The 16,257-nt window shown below is 17.6% G+C and overlaps 4 protein-coding genes across 4 annotated transcripts, besides 42 other annotated features; 3 read left to right on the top strand and 1 right to left on the bottom strand. All coding sequences in view use genetic code 6, as the record gives it.

Annotated features, from left to right (window-relative positions):
- Nucleotides 1-263: 263 nt before the first annotated feature.
- Nucleotides 264-698, top strand: IMG5_053010 (WD repeat protein; the record flags this gene model as incomplete). Its single annotated transcript, XM_004037377.1, has 2 exons — nt 264-384; nt 436-698. 2 exons carry the CDS (start codon nt 264-266, stop codon nt 696-698), a joined length of 384 nt encoding a protein of 127 aa, XP_004037425.1.
- A 42-nt stretch (nt 699-740) lies between these two features.
- Nucleotides 741-1,384, top strand: IMG5_053000 (WD repeat protein). Its single transcript, XM_004037376.1, has 2 exons — nt 741-800; nt 876-1,384. Exons 1-2 carry the CDS (start codon nt 795-797, stop codon nt 1,329-1,331), a joined length of 462 nt encoding a protein of 153 aa, XP_004037424.1. The 5' UTR covers nt 741-794; the 3' UTR covers nt 1,332-1,384.
- Nucleotides 1,385-1,579: 195 nt separating this feature from the next.
- Nucleotides 1,580-1,622: a microsatellite.
- Nucleotides 1,580-1,632: a microsatellite.
- A 159-nt stretch (nt 1,633-1,791) lies between these two features.
- Nucleotides 1,792-1,854: a microsatellite.
- Nucleotides 1,794-1,835: a microsatellite.
- A 34-nt stretch (nt 1,855-1,888) lies between the features above and the next one.
- Nucleotides 1,889-1,965: a microsatellite.
- A 244-nt stretch (nt 1,966-2,209) lies between these two features.
- Nucleotides 2,210-2,258: a microsatellite.
- A 703-nt stretch (nt 2,259-2,961) lies between these two features.
- Nucleotides 2,962-3,009: a microsatellite.
- Nucleotides 2,964-3,002: a microsatellite.
- Nucleotides 3,010-4,763: 1,754 nt separating the features above from the next.
- Nucleotides 4,764-4,808: a microsatellite.
- Nucleotides 4,809-5,229: 421 nt separating this feature from the next.
- Nucleotides 5,230-5,311: a microsatellite.
- An 80-nt stretch (nt 5,312-5,391) lies between these two features.
- Nucleotides 5,392-5,480: a microsatellite.
- Nucleotides 5,481-5,633: 153 nt separating this feature from the next.
- IMG5_052990 (rnb family protein, putative) lies at nt 5,634-8,948 on the bottom strand (the record flags this gene model as incomplete). Its single annotated transcript, XM_004037375.1, has 7 exons — nt 8,796-8,948; nt 8,604-8,751; nt 8,378-8,561; nt 7,555-8,277; nt 6,085-7,452; nt 5,840-6,007; nt 5,634-5,756 (listed from the first exon to the last, which is right to left on the bottom strand). Exons 1-7 carry the CDS (start codon nt 8,923-8,925, stop codon nt 5,634-5,636), a joined length of 2,844 nt encoding a protein of 947 aa, XP_004037423.1. The 5' UTR covers nt 8,926-8,948.
- Nucleotides 5,781-5,838: a microsatellite.
- Nucleotides 7,478-7,546: a microsatellite.
- Nucleotides 8,283-8,337: a microsatellite.
- Nucleotides 8,291-8,335: a microsatellite.
- Nucleotides 8,293-8,330: a microsatellite.
- Nucleotides 8,324-8,376: a microsatellite.
- Nucleotides 8,580-8,620: a microsatellite.
- A 36-nt stretch (nt 8,949-8,984) lies between the features above and the next one.
- Nucleotides 8,985-9,045: a microsatellite.
- Nucleotides 9,002-9,055: a microsatellite.
- Nucleotides 9,010-9,072: a microsatellite.
- Nucleotides 9,018-9,063: a microsatellite.
- A 139-nt stretch (nt 9,073-9,211) lies between the features above and the next one.
- Nucleotides 9,212-9,294: a microsatellite.
- Nucleotides 9,280-9,334: a microsatellite.
- Nucleotides 9,290-9,333: a microsatellite.
- Nucleotides 9,335-9,429: 95 nt separating the features above from the next.
- Nucleotides 9,430-9,485: a microsatellite.
- Nucleotides 9,462-9,515: a microsatellite.
- Nucleotides 9,516-10,112: 597 nt separating this feature from the next.
- Nucleotides 10,113-10,181: a microsatellite.
- A 711-nt stretch (nt 10,182-10,892) lies between these two features.
- Nucleotides 10,893-15,405, top strand: IMG5_052980 (hypothetical protein; the record flags this gene model as incomplete). Its single annotated transcript, XM_004037374.1, has 7 exons — nt 10,893-11,090; nt 11,200-11,268; nt 12,209-13,087; nt 13,176-13,877; nt 13,935-14,235; nt 14,283-14,422; nt 14,638-15,405. 7 exons carry the CDS (start codon nt 10,893-10,895, stop codon nt 15,403-15,405), a joined length of 3,057 nt encoding a protein of 1,018 aa, XP_004037422.1.
- Nucleotides 11,092-11,156: a microsatellite.
- Nucleotides 11,099-11,157: a microsatellite.
- Nucleotides 12,167-12,196: a microsatellite.
- Nucleotides 13,879-13,923: a microsatellite.
- Nucleotides 13,886-13,924: a microsatellite.
- Nucleotides 14,430-14,517: a microsatellite.
- Nucleotides 14,447-14,547: a microsatellite.
- Nucleotides 14,450-14,532: a microsatellite.
- Nucleotides 14,471-14,621: a microsatellite.
- Nucleotides 14,473-14,621: a microsatellite.
- Nucleotides 14,478-14,628: a microsatellite.
- Nucleotides 15,319-15,365: a microsatellite.
- Nucleotides 15,325-15,390: a microsatellite.
- A 673-nt stretch (nt 15,406-16,078) lies between the features above and the next one.
- Nucleotides 16,079-16,123: a microsatellite.
- Between the last annotated feature and the right edge of the window lie 134 nt (nt 16,124-16,257).

The following is a 16,257-nucleotide window of genomic DNA, read 5'->3' as shown; positions in this document are numbered from 1 at the left end:
ATAAATAATAAAAGTATAAAAAAGCTTTAAAGTTAAGAATCTATATTAGAAATTTCAAAAGAATTATAATCGCCATAATAAAAAAATAAAAACCCAATAATGAATAATACAAATTATTTAAACGAATAATAAATGTTTTTTTTATTATATTAATAAATATATATATATGAATAAACAAAAAAAGTTAAGATTCATATATGTAAGATAATAAAGAAATAGAATAAACCAATAATATATTTTAAGAAAAGCATATTTATCAAAAAATGATTAACAATATTGGTTCACCTGATAATAAAATATTCTCTTTGCGTTATGATATGTGTGATGTTTATGTCGCTATAGCATGTGATGATGGATATATATATATATGTTTAGAATTAAAAAGTATAGTTTTTTTATAAAAAATAATAATATAATTTTAATTAATATTAAAAGAATAAATTGCTTATAGATTAAAAGATACAAATAAAAACTCAAATTAACCTGTAACTTGTGTAAGATGGAATCCTTAGCTTATTTAAAAAGATAATATATTATCAACTTATTCAGAAGGGAAATGTATATATTGGCAATGTTCTACTCAAAAAATACTAAAAGAATTTACTGAAAGTGGAAATTATATAAATACTTGTGATATTTCGCCTGATGGATATAAGTTTATTACTGCAGGATCCGATAGTTATAGTAAGACTTTATGAATTTGAATAAAATACTTGCTAAAATTAGTTGTGGGAAATAGCCCAGTTCACAAAAATAGGATATATGCTTCTAAATACATAGATAATAATACACTTATGACCGTATTAATTTTTTAAAAATAAGATTAAATATACATATAAATATTATATTATTAAAAAAATAAAATAAAAATAAAGGCAGGATGGGATTAAAATGTTCTTATATGGGATATGAGGACAAATTCTACTTAAAATTATATATATGGGCCTTTAATATGTGGAGATGCCTTAGATTTTAAAAATAATTTAGTCTTAACAGGTTCTTGGAGAGAAGATAAGTAATTGTAATTATGGGATATTCGAAAAACCAGTAAATCTATAAATTTATAATGGGAAAATTTGGGAAATGAATAAGATTCTTAAAGTTTTATTTACAGTTGTTAGTTTTCCAAATATGATGATAGTTTTATAATTGCAGGTTCAGCGGGTAGTAATTAAATCAGATTGTTTGATAGAAATAGTAATAATATGTGTATAGACGCACTTACTAGTAATATTAAAAAAGGAGTATTTTCGATAGATTGGGCAAATAAAAAAAATTATGCTGTTTATGGAGTTTCGGATGGAACTTTAGGATATTTTGAAGCAATTTGAAAGAAAATTATATAAATATATAGAGAAATTGTTTAGACAAAATATATTTTTTTAACAAAAATAAAAATTAAAAAAAAATTATAATTTATATTGAAAAGTTATTTATTATAGACAGTTTAAAATCACCTTAACAAAAATTTTATTATTATACTTTTAAAAAAAATTAATAATATATAATAAATATATCATATAATTTATATAAAGTTAATAGTGGGAAATAATTTATATTTAAAAGATATAACTTTACGTATATTTATATAAAAAACTATATATATATATATAAATATATATTTTTATATATTTTCTATGTTAATTTTATTATTTAATATCTAATTTTAAAAATACATTGTTTCTAATTTATAAAAATCTAAAAAATTATTTATTTATCATTTCTTATATAAAAATTTTTAAAAATAAACATAAATTAAATAAATAAAAGTTTTATAACCATAAGAATTTTATATAATAAAACAAATACAATAATAATAAGAAATAAATATAAAAAAAGGAAATAAAAATAATATATATTTGTTTATTTATAATATAATAAAAATAAATTTTATTTTATATAATAATAATCTAATATGTTTTTATTTTAATAATAAAATATAATAATTTATTATATTTTAATAATTCATTTAAATCTTAAAAGAAATATAATTAAGATAATAATTAAGAAAAATTCAATTTATATTTTAGGTCTTCTTAAACTGGAAAAATCAAATTTTTTTTTTTTTTCAATTTATTCATATTCATAAATTTCACTCTTTTCTTAATCTTCTTATTAAGGTTTTCTTTTATAATTTAAATTAAGTTCTTCTTAATGAGTTAATCCAGTTCTGATGTTATATTAATATTAAATATCTTATTCATAATCATATTATCTTTATTTTTACTATTATTATTTTTATTTTTACTATTATTATTCGAATTTTGAATCTAAATTTTTATATAAAGGTAATTATTATTCACCTATAAAAATTTATTTTAAATTATATTTTTTGTTAATTTTACTTTCGCTAAAAATAGTAATATTATCTTCATTTTATTTATTTATTTGATCATTTTCTTATTTACTATTTTCAAATGAACTTTTTTTTTTTTATTATTTTTTTTAATTTATTAAATAAAATATAAAAAAAAATACTCTATAATATATTAAAAACAGCCTTATATATTAATTTCTTTTTCTATTTCATCTACTATTTAGTCAATTGCTTTTGCTTATTATAAACAGGAAGAAAATTTTAATTTTAAGGAATTTTCTTTTTATTCAAATATTTATTATTAAAATTTTGATTGGATAAATTCTATCTCCTTTTGACCTAAATTTAATAAATTAAATTCGGTTGAATTTACTCCTATTTCTATTTGTTGGTCATCGTTTATTTTTTATAAATTTGCTTTTTAGTCTTTTAATGTATCTAATATTTGCTTTAAATTTTCTATAGCTGAACATTCAAATATTATTATACTTTTTTGAACAGGCTAATGGTTTTTGTATTAATAATTAATATAACCTTGCTTTATGTTTAATAAAGGATTCTCTTTTATCAATATACTTTCGAATTGTTTACGAAAATCATTATATTTGGAAGTTTTTATGTTTACAATTGATATAATTGCCATATTTTTATTTATTTTATTTAATTTTTTTATTTATTTATTTTAATTTTTTGTTAATATTTAAAATTATTGTTTTTTTTTTTTTCAATTGGATTAATAAAAATAAAAAAATGTGATTTATTAGTTCATTTTAGAAAATAAAAATTTCAATAAACAAGGAAAATATTTATTAAAATTGGTAAAAATTAAATATATTTAAATCTTTTTTGTTATAAATACAATTTCTAATAATAAATATAATTTTAAAAAATATATTTATATGAAAACATAATATACAGAATAAACTATAAATAATGAAGAATTTTCTATTAAAAAAACTTATTAAAGTTAATAATTAAAAAAATAAAAACGATCGAATTCATAATATAATTTAATCCATAAAGTAGCTCCTCTCTTTCCATTAATATAACCAGAAAGAAATATATTCGAATAATAATAATAATATAACCAAAATTTTAGAAGTATTACTGAATACAATGTATTTGATTAGCAAGGAAAAATAATATAATATAAATTAGTAGGAAAACCTGAATGGTATTTAAATATGTAATAAGGGATTAATTAAAAAAAGTGGTTATATAATAAAATCTAATAATAATAGTAATGTAATTCTACAGAATCTAGTAAAATTTCTTTTTTTAAGAAAAAAATGTCTTATAAAAACCGATTTTAGAATGTAAGTAAGGAATAATTAATCGAAAACTTAAAACAAAAAGAAGAAAAAATGAAAATAAATATGTAAGAAGAGTTAAATAAGTTAAAAAATACTTAGAAATTATACTAGTTATCATAGAAAAATTAACTTTAGGCAATTGATTAGTAGAAAGAAAAATGGGATAAAATAAATAAAATAATTAGTGAGAAAATCAATAGGGATAAGGAAACTACAGTGTTTTTAAAAAGTTAGGAAAGAATGGAAACTAAGATTAATAAAATACTCCTTTAAGAAAAGTAAAATGGATATATTTAATTAAATAAAAGGGAGAATTATTGGATTTAGTCTTTAAGGTAATATAATTAGTAAAATAATGATAATATTAATGAATCTTTGGTTTTATAGAAAGACAATAGTCTGATTTTTAAAAAAAGGAATATTTCAGTTGATTATAGAAACTAAAACTAAACTCCTTTTATTCCTTTAAGTGGGTAGATAAAAGTTTAATGTAAAAGTAAATTCGAAATGGAAAAAAATTCGCTTTTAGAAGATGGGAAGAATAATTGCTATGTCTATTGTCTATTAAAAGATTTTGAACCTTAGATGGATTAGGAAATTATTATTGCAAAAAGTTGAGATTTTATCTTTTAAGTAAAACGTATATAGAATAGGGTTTTTGTAATTAATATTAGTTATTAATTTTCGATTTGAAAATTTAAAAAATAATTATTTAAATTAGAATAATTTTCAAATAATTTAATTATAAATATATATTATATAATTAATTTTCATAAAAAACAAATTAATTTCAATATATAAATAAATATTGTTTTTGTTTTGTTTTTTTTTTTTTTTAAAAAAAAAATAAAAAAATGAACGAAAATAATAAAAGTTTTGCAAATAATTAAAATCTTTAAAATTCTTTTTAAGGAAATTCAAATGTTTCAACAACAATATAAAATTATTTAAATGAAAATAATAAATTAATTACAGAAACATATTTGGCGTAATGTAGTGATAATTTCGAATAGGCATAATTGTATTTAAAAAATAAATAAATATATATTAATAATTTTAATTAAAAAAATAGATATTTAGAAGAATTAGTAAATAGAATGATAAATATGATGGAAAATGCTGATTTAAATAATAAATGTAGAGAAGTATTATATGAAATGAGAGAATTATTATCTGAACAATAATTAGAGTAATTTTAGGAAATAAATTAACTTAATATTTCAAAAAATATTGATTAAAATTATTATTTAGATTATTTTTTAAATACTATACCTGTAAAAAAATGTAATTATTATATTTTGTTTTTTAAAATTATAAATGAAACAAAAGATAAATAATCTAATATTTTTTTATTTAGAAATAGAGAAAAAATAAGAAAAAAAAAAAGTCTTTTGGACAGATACTGAAAAAATAAAATTTAAAGAAGCGCTTTAAAAATATGGAAAAAAAGGTATTAAATATATAAAAAAACAATTATTTATTATATAATAATATTTTTAGATTTAAAAAAAATATCAGAATATATAGGAAGCAAATAACCAATTTAAGTAAGATCTCATATGTAAAAGTATTTTAAAAGAATTGAAAGAGATTTAAAAGAATAATAATAGTAATAATTTTAATAATAAGGATAATAATAAAATTAAGAAATAAAAATGTAATAATAATAATAATAATAATATTGTTTATAATAAATTTAAGAAAATTAAATTTAATAATGAAAAAAATAAAAAAAAATATTATATAAATGATAAAGTATTAAATAATAATAATAATAATAATAATAATAATAATAATAATAATAATAATAATAATAATAATAATAATATTAATAATAATATTAATAATAAGTCTTATAAATATTATTTTAATAATTAATGTAATAATAGTATATTTTTTTTTTTAAATTAACAAATTAATTAAATATAAATATGTATTTAATGTTTTTCAAATATTAAAATATAACATATATCTTTTTTTTATTAAAATTAAATAATATTCCTTCATTTATTAGTTCTTCCTAAATATTCTAATTTTATTTATTTATGAAAATTTTTCATTCCTATACTAATTCTAACTTTAATATAATCAAAAAGTTTATGTCTATTTCTATTAGTTATAAAATCCTAAATATTTAAAATAATAGTTATTATAAATATATATATATATATATATATATATATATATATATATATATATATATATATACAATAATTAAATCTTCTTTTTATAATAATTCCTATAATAATTTTTCATTATCATCTAAATCTTATTCGTTAAATTAAATTTGTCCCTCTAAACCATATCTCGGTATAATAACAATAAATCCCTTTTAATTAATACTAGATACCATACCTATTTCTTCTACTTATTTATCCTTTATTTTTTAAAAAAAAGCAAAACAAAAATATTTAATTATTTTTTAATAAAAATAAAATTAAAAATAATTTTTACTTTGAAAAATAAATAGGTATTATAATCTGAACTAGCTCTTGATGCAAATCTAGCATTTCTATTTCTCATATTCATTTTTTCACAAATCTTGCTCATTTTAAGTTTATTAGACATAAAGGCTGGTATTCCTTCTAAATCAATAGCTGCTGCTAATAATCTATGTACTAAAATATCTGCATATCTTCTAATAGGTGATGTAAAATGGGTATATAAAGGTGCTGCAAGCCCATAATGGTAAAAATCTGTATAATCAGCATCTGCAGTACATAAATAAACAGCTTCATTCATTGCTCTAGTTGTCATTATTCTAATAAGTTTATTAAAAAAAGAATCATTGTCCCTATTGATTTAATCTAGAGAGTGAGCGAGATTTTTATTAGAAGAGAAATCTAAATTATATCCAATTTTAGATAAAATAGAAGCTAATTCTTTAATTTATTTTTATTTAGGTTATTAATGCTACCTCAATATCGAAATAGAAGGAAAATGATCAATTATTTTTTAAGCCACAGATACATTAGCTAAAAGCATAAATTCCTCAATTAAAGAATTTGTATCATACATTTAATAAAATGAAACATCAATTGGATTATGTGTTTCATCATCGAAGCTAAATTTTACTTAAGTAGAGGCTAATGAAAGAGCACCATTTTATATTCTTTTAGCCTTTAGTTTTTTAGCTAATAAATTTAAATATCTAATGGAATTAGTTAATTCTGTATTATCATTTTTATTATCAATCATATTTTAAGCTTATTAATAATTCAAAGAAGCAACTGAATGGATAACTGATTTATGATATCTAGTCTATATTATATTACCTTCAGGGTCAATTTCCCAGACTACAGAAAAAGATAGTCTTTCGCCATCATCTTTTAATGAACAAAGTGTTTCAGTTAATAATTTAGGCAACATATCTGTACGACGGTCTACTAAATAGACTGTAGTACATCTATTTTATGCTTCCTTATCTATTGGACTGTTTGCTTTTACAAAATGACTCACATCAGCTATATGAACACCTACTTCGTAGTTTCCGCTTGGTAGTTTTATACAATGAAGCGCATCGTCTATATCTTTACATCCTATAGGATCAATACTACATACTTTTAAATGCCTTAAATCAACTCGCTTTGAAAATTCAGATTAGGGGATTTTCCAATTTGAGCCTTCTTGGGGTAAACAATCGAGGACTTGTTTAGAAAATTAACGGTATTCAACACCATGTTCGAGAAGAATAACATCACCTTCAGTATGAATATCACCAGATGGACCTATTAACATCTTAAAATGACCAAAAGGATATTTACTGTTTTTTGGCCAGTTATCGAATACTATTTAAATTCTTTTATCTTCAAGATTTTAAGGCTATTATTTTTATAATACTTACATTTATATATATATATATATATATATATATATATATATATATATAAATATATATATATATATATATATATATTTAGTTACATTTGTAGTTTTTATATAAAAATTTGGATATCGTGAGTCTACTGGAATAAATTCTCTAATAAAAATATTATTAGAAATATTTAATTAATCAATGTTTTCATTATTTATTTATCCACAAAAAAATCTTTGGACTCTTTTTATAATTCCTTTTACTTTTCCTTATGGAATTAAATTTAAAAATTTTATTTTTTGTATAATGTTAAGGTATTTTTCCTCGTTTTTTATTTTTATTTTTTATTATATTTCGTCTTCTTTTGTATTTTCATCTAATTCTTTTAAATCTTACATATATTTTTATTTAACCCATTAATTTTCTGGAAGTATTTCTACTACAACAATATCTCCATTTAAACTTCTATTTAAATTTTTTTATTCAAAAACAATAATTTCTATATCTAATTTATTTATATATATACTCCCTTAATTTACATTATTTCGATCTATTCTCATCTTTCCTTAAAATAAATCGCCAGATTTTACTCTTTCAATTAATTCGCTTTAATTTAAATGTTCTTCAAATAAACATTCGCCCTATTAATCTTCTAAATCCATTTCTTAGTTTTAATTTTCGATTAGACCCATAAAATCCATTAAATTAGGAAATTCTTTAGCTTATTATTTTAAGTAATCAAAAATTGTAATGGTATTAATTCCTTATTATTATGCAATTATATATTAACTATAATTATTTGTTATGAACATAACATTAATATTATTTCCATTCTTTATATATAAAAAAAAAAAAAATATAAATATATAAAAAAAAATATATATATTTATATATTTATATATTTATATATTTATATATTTATATATTTTATACTTTTAAATGACTTTAATACCATAATACTGAATTGAATATTGCTCTTTAGTTTCTTTATTCTTATGTTTCATTAGGTTAAATTTATGTATATGTATCTTTGCTATATTCATTTGCGAATATATGAATTTTTCTATATATTTCAGATTCTACGAGATTTCTCAGATTATTGTATGTATTAACATTTCTTTTTTTATATATTTCAATTTTTTTTTTATTTTTATTTTACTTTTATTTTATGTTTTAGACTATTGTTTACATTATTACTACATTTACTAGTTTTGGACAATTTTAAATTACATCAATTTAATTTAAAACTGTATATTCGTCTAATATATAAATATATTTTTCATCACCTTCTAGATTTAATGTATTAGCTTTTTTTTTAATTATTTATTTGTAATATTTTTTTTATAAATACATTATGTAACACATAAATTGCAATTAAATAATCCACAAGGAATATCGTCTCTCAAATATATTTCTTTAACCTTTTTTCCTACGCTTCCCTTTTTATTTTTTGTATATGTTATTTATATTTAAGTACTCATTATTTTAATTAAAAAAATAAAATATTTAGACTTTATATATTTTAATTAATAATTTTATATTAATAAAAAATATTTTAATATAAAAATATTAAATAAATTATAATATTTTAAAAAATATATAATATATTTATAAATATAAAATTTAAATTTAATATATATATAAAAAAAATAAAAATAATACAAATTATAAATTTTCATTTTCAACACAATTACTTATATTATAAATTTAAAATATTTATATCATCAAGATTATCTAATGAAAAACTAATAAAAATAGTATCTGCTAATAAATAAAAATATATAAATTATAAATTTATATATATTTAATATAAAAATAAATATATATAGAAATAATAAATATATTAATATTTATTTAAATATAATTATAAATATTTATTTATATATTTAAGCTTTATATATATAATTCTTTATACTTTAACTACTCATATTTACATCTTATTCTACTTCACTTTTTAATGAATCTATTTCAAAATCACTAAATTCTTTATTAAATTATTTATTTATTTAATTATATATATATATATATTTTTTTTTATTTATAAAAATATTTTTTTTATTTTATATATATACAATTTTATTAATCATTTTTTAATTTTATTTTAGGTTTTTAGTTTATATTATTTTATCTTATTTTATTGAAATTAACATTTCTTTATTTTTTCCGTTTTGTTTGTTAGTCTTTTTATTTTTTATATTAAATTAATTATTTTATTATTGTATTTTCTTTTGTTTTTGATTAATAATGATTATTTTCATTTTATTATCTAACGCCAAACAAAGGATTTTTTCGTTTATCTTTATAAACTATACATATTTATAAATACATTTTTTTATTTTTATAATATCCTTATATTTTACATTCTATATTATGCATAATGTCTATATTATTTAATTTTCTCTTTTACTTTAATATATGTTCATTATAAATATTTTTATCCATTTTTAGTTATATAAAAATTAATTATTTTAGCTAATTTTTTTGTTTTAGGTTTTTTTTGTTTGTTTGAAAATAAAATAAGATATTAATATAATTAATTATTTTATATATTCATAAAAATATTTGTTTTATCTATTCTTGTTAAGAGAATTTAAACAAATTATATAAATAATTACATATTTAAAAAAAATATATATATATACTATTAAATTTTTATTTAAAATATTAAATATTTTTTTTTTATATTTTAAAAAAATATATTTCTTATATTTATTTTTATAAAAACTTTTTTTTTTTAAAAATAACTTTTTTAAAATTTAAAAAAAAAACAAAAACAAATAAAAAACATAAAAGATAATTAAATAAAAATATATATATATATATATTATATAAAATGCCACCATCAAAGCAACCTATTAAAAATCAAAAAGCATCAAATTGTTATAAATAAGGATTACTTCCATAATAAGTACTACCATCTTATGTAAAATAATAACCAAGAGAAGGCAAACCAATTAAAATTCCAGAAATCAATAATAATTAAGTTTAACATATGAATTTATTTGAAGAATTTCCAAAAATAGAAGAATGGCCAGGAGATGATTAAGCAAAAAATTTCGACTTTAATTTAAATTCTTAATCTCATTTTTAAGATTAATAATGCCATCCATTGAAATTAACATAAAGCTTCACCTAGGACATATCTAATATTATATTTTGGAGGCGTCCTATTGAATACATATAGTCTGAATTGCAAGAAGTGGCTCATATATAGAATAAATATACGTTTAAAAGACGACAAAGTTACCTATAAAATCTCTCGAATAATAGTTCGGATAATTAATAACATAATAAATAAGAATATTCGATTTCTCCATAAAAAATAAAGATTGTATAAGAAGATTAGAGAGCAGAAATAAAGATTTTCGAGCTTTATTAAAGAGAAGAGACAGCAGAAGAAATAGAAATTAGAAAAAAAGAAATTCTAATTGAAAAAGAAAGACAAGAAATGCAAAAAAAAGGTCCAAAAAAAGGACCATCTACTATGAAAAAAGAAGAAATAATAGAATATAATCCTATTAAAATAAACGATATAAAACTCTCTAATATGGATTTATCAATAAATTATCCTTCAGATAGTAAGTGGATTGCTTCTTAACTTTAAATTATTAAAGATAGAAATATTTATGATTGTTATACTAATAAAGTAAATAAATATATATATATATAAATATATATATATATATATACAAATATATATATAATATCTATATTTATTTATTTTATTTCTCATAAAATTTATATTAATTATATAGCCTATATGGACTAAAATATATCCTTAATAATGTGGCCTTCCTGTATATAATAATAGTGGCAGATATTGGGTAAAATTATATTATATGGGAAAAGAAAGGAAGATTGAAATAGATGATAAAATGCCTATTAATTATAAAGGTGAATGTTTATTTCCACGATCTGTTAAAAAAGAAGAAATTTGGAGTTGTATATTTTCTAAGGCAATATTTAAGTTAATTTAAATTAGTTTTGATCTCTCTAATTTCAAAACTTTAACCGGTTCAGGGTTTATTATGTATTGTTTGACTGGATTATTGAGTTAAAGTATACCTTTGGGTGTTTAAAACTCAAACGATATTATAAAAGTACAACTAAGAGAAATGCTTTCGGATAAACACTATATTAAACAGGATGTTTATGTAACTTGTTATAGTAATTATTAATATGAAAATGATAAATAAAAAGATTAAAAATAAAAATAAACAATTTAAGAATAATAAATATTTGAATAATAATAAATACAAATGTAATAATAGTTCGAGGAATAAAATATTGATAATAATAATGAGTTTTTTATGAGAAAAAAGCATTAAACATATTCAAGTAGGGCATAAACTTAAATTATTGACTAAATAATAAATTATGAAGATAATTAAAAAATTGAAGATGAGGAAAACTATAATAATAATAATATTTAGGAAAAAAGGAAAAATCCAGCAATGAGTTTATTTCAAAGTGTTAGCCAGAAATTAAATATAACGAAAAATTAAGAAAAACCGACATATGTGATTCCAGGATATTCATATCCAATTATCGAGAGTTTCCATAATGATTAATTTAATATGGTATACGTGTAAAAAAGATCAGATAAAGAAATAAATTAAGATAAGAATATATAGAATTATCTAATATGCCGGTTAATAAAATGAATAAAGATTAAAAAATTGAACACAGAAAAAAAAAAAAGAAATTAAAGATAAAGTAATTATATATATATAAATATATATATACATATATTTTTATTTTTAGATAGTTGAAGAAGATAAAAAACGTATAGAATTAATTACACATTAACCAATATAATATAATTTTTTTAGAATAAAAACTGGTGTATCTAAAGTACCTTTACTAAATATGTTTTCACCTTTTTCATTTGAGGAAATACATACAGCGAAAACTTGCATTAAAAATAGATTACATAAACCTCCTAATTACTAAGATGGAGCTGAAATTAGGGATGATGGCAAGTCCATTATGTCTACTATTTAAAAAAATAACGCTGAAGAATCTTTATAAATGAAACCTTTAGATGATTTTTCCTCTCTAGCGAATATAATAGAATCATTAAATAGAGGAATTGGTGGTATTTGGATATCTGACAATGATATTCTTAAGAATTTCGAACATATACAATTATTTTATAACCCTAATAAATATCCACATAATAAAATTATAAACGTAGGCTAATCATCTGAATATGAGCTTACAATAGGGGAAGAATATGAAGTGTTAATAATAGATTAAAATCTTAATAATAATAATGAATAAAACGATTTTAATGAAGAAAATGAAGAAAATAATGTTTTGTTTTCTTTTTCTTCTAAAGAATGCAAAAATTAGAAAATTATACCATAACCATATTGTATTTTATAAAAATTCGATTTTTAGAATTTTTAAGTTGTTCATGAATATTAGCCCATAAGAGGAAATTAAAACTCGTAGTTGATTTAGATTGAAAATAAAAATTAGATATTTAAAATTCTTTGTTATACTCCAGTTTCTTATACTTTAAATATTTCCTCTAGTAACCCGTTTAGATTATGCTCTATGTTGTAGTTTTTGTAAGAATTCGAAGGCTTTTAGGTCAAAAATTTTACTATAGAATATCCGGCTTTTGAGAAAAATAAAGTATTGTTTTTCATTTTTTATTTTTTTTTTTAAATATTTTTTTTAGTTTGTTGTTTTGTTTAAATTTGGGATTTCTTAATGTGTATAGGAAGAAGTTTTTATTTTAAAATTAAAAAGTTAAAATGATTAATTATTAAAATATATGCACTTGAAATTAATAGAAAATGATTAAAAAAATGATAGCTAAATGCTAAACACTATAGAAGGTGTAGATAAGAATTTATATGAAAACACTTTGCAAATTTCGAATTATATGAGGATATAAATAAAGGCAAAAACTAGCTATTTTTTAATTTTAGAAGGCGAACTTCCACATAATGTATCAGAAGGTAATGTTTAAGTAGAATTTTATACTAAAAATAATGATATTTAATTCGAAAATTATGAACATGTGGAACCTTTAGTTTATTAAGAGAAATATTTTCCAACTAAATATGGAATTTTATTTAGAGAAAAATTATATGTATAGGAAGATACTTTGGTTAGTTTAAGATTAAAAATAGGGGAAGTTTTAGGAAATAATAATAATATATAATAATAAAGTATAGATCCTAAAAAAAAAGGGAAAATTAATAATATAAATGAATAAACCGAAATTTAAGAAAGAGATTTAGTTGAAAAAAGATTAATAAAAATGGAACTTTTCGAAAATGGAAAGTCTATAATTTATTCAAACGGATATAATGTTACTCATTTTTCAAATGTTTTTTTGAAATCAACTAAAAATAATGAAAATGTTTAATATTTAATATAGGCTATATTTGATCTTAGAGATTGGCCTAATGCTAAAGTATAATATATATATATATATATATATTATACATACATAAATATATTTTTTTTTTAGTATATAAATGAAGATACAGAAAACATTTTCTGGTTTTTAAGTGTTATTAGTACTTCAACGGTAGCTTTTGTAAAAGATACGGATAAAGAAGATAAAGATAAGACAATTAAAAAATCTTGGGAAGATAAAGAATAAGGAAGAGCGGAGAAAGCTAAAAAGGCAAGGAAAAAATATGAAATTTTAATAAAGAAATAATAAAATCCTAATATAGAATTAACTGAAGAAGAATAATAATTAATATAAGAAGTCAGATTATCTAAAAAATAAAGAGAAGAATAATAATAATCAATAGGAAATATAGGTATATATATATTATATAAAAATAAAAAATTATTTATTTGATAATAGGAAAAAAGTAAGTAAAAAAAGAAGATAAAAAAAATACTAAAGGATAGAAAAAAGAAGATATAATAGACGATAAAAAAGAAATTAAATAATTTCCTAAAAGTAATGATCATTAAACACAAGATATATGCGAATTTTTACAAGTAAAAAATATATAAATAGAATTTTATATATATATAAATAAAAATATATATATAAATATATTTATATAAATATATATCTATAATTTTTTATATATTTATATATATATATATGTATTTAAATATATTATCTTTAAAATTATATTAATTTATCTATTTTTATTTTTATATATTTTTTTTATATATATATTTATTTATATATTTCTATAAAAAATTAGCATTTAGAATAACCTAGAATAATTGAAAAATTAGCAGATCATGGAGGTCTAATAGATATAAGATCATCACAAAATAAATAAGAAATTAAAGAAAATGCTTTGTTATCTTTAGAAGAATTTACTGGATTTAATTAAAGAAATGAATTATTAAATAATGAATTAAAATAATTACAAAACGAAGAATATTAAAAAATAATGAGTTTATATTAGTAAGATAGAACCAATTTTAAGTAAAACTGGGTATCTTTTTTGGAATAAAGAGATGAATTTAAAACTAAAAATTAAGTCAAAAATTCAAAAGAAAAAGAACTTATAGAGGTTTTAAAATAGGAAAAACCGCAAGTTAATGTTACTGATTTTGAAAAATTATTAGTAGATATACAAGAGATTAATGATTTTAATGTTTAATTAGTTAATTTAGGTAAATTAGTTCTTAAAAATTTAAAAATATAAGTTTTAAGTAATAAAATCGAAGAGTGTTTGGGTATTTTTAATGTCGACTTATTAAAAGAATATATGTCAGAGTATAAGAATTATTAAGTATAAGGTATTAATTAAGAAATAATTCAAAAAGCTGAAGAAATGTTAGAAGAAGCGAGATAAAATCCTAATTTTGTAGTAGAAAAATAAGCAGAAGCCAAAAAAGCAGGAAAAAAAGGAAAAAATGATTTTATTTTATTTTTAATAATATTATTAATATTAATAAAATATAAATATTAATATTAATAAATACATATATTAATTTATTAATAATTTAAATTTAACTGAAATTTATAATCATTTATATATATATATTAATAATAAAATATTAAAAGTAATTAAAATATAATTTTTATGAAAAATTAAAATTTATAAATGAATTTTCGTGAATATAATATAATTCATGAAAATAATGAAAAATTATATTTGAAAAATGACTTCTTTATAGATATTTTGGAAAAACATTGTGATTATAATTTAAAATAAACTAATAATTCTTTGGAAAGTATAATAGAATGTAAATAAAATTCTAAAAATAAAAAAGAAGATAATACTTTTTTTATTTAAAAATAAATAAAAAATTTAATAATAATAATAATAATTAAAATAAAAATAAATAATAATTATTTAATAATTTATTATATAATATTTATTTAAAAAGTATTGATTCTAAAAAATAATTTGTTTAAAATAATAATAAATGTTAATTTTTTGATAATCTTTTAGTTAAAAATATTGATAAATTATAATATAATGATGATAAAATTTAAAATAAAAGCATTAAAGTTATATATTTTATTAAAAATTAATAAAAAACTGTTATAATTGAATAATAATTTCCTTTTCATAATAAATAAAGATCTATTTCTAAATTAAAATTGATATAAAAATAAAATGAATTTAAATATGTATAAAATAAAAAAAATATTATAGAAAGATCTTATAAATAATTGAGAAATAAAAAAAGTATTATTATAAATAAAATATATGATTATTAATAAAAATAAACTTAAAACTGTACTATGTAAAATAATGAGATTAATTATTAAAATTAAAGCAAAATAAAAATATAATCTAATAATCAAAATAATAAAAATATATGTTTATATAAATTTTAATTAAAAAGAGCCAAATCTTTAT

This window comes from Ichthyophthirius multifiliis, assembly GCF_000220395.1.
Source record: "Ichthyophthirius multifiliis unplaced genomic scaffold scaff_1120509250170, whole genome shotgun sequence".
NCBI classification, from domain to species: Eukaryota; Ciliophora; class Oligohymenophorea; order Hymenostomatida; genus Ichthyophthirius; species Ichthyophthirius multifiliis.
This window is presented reverse-complemented; position numbering and strand designations above follow the sequence as displayed.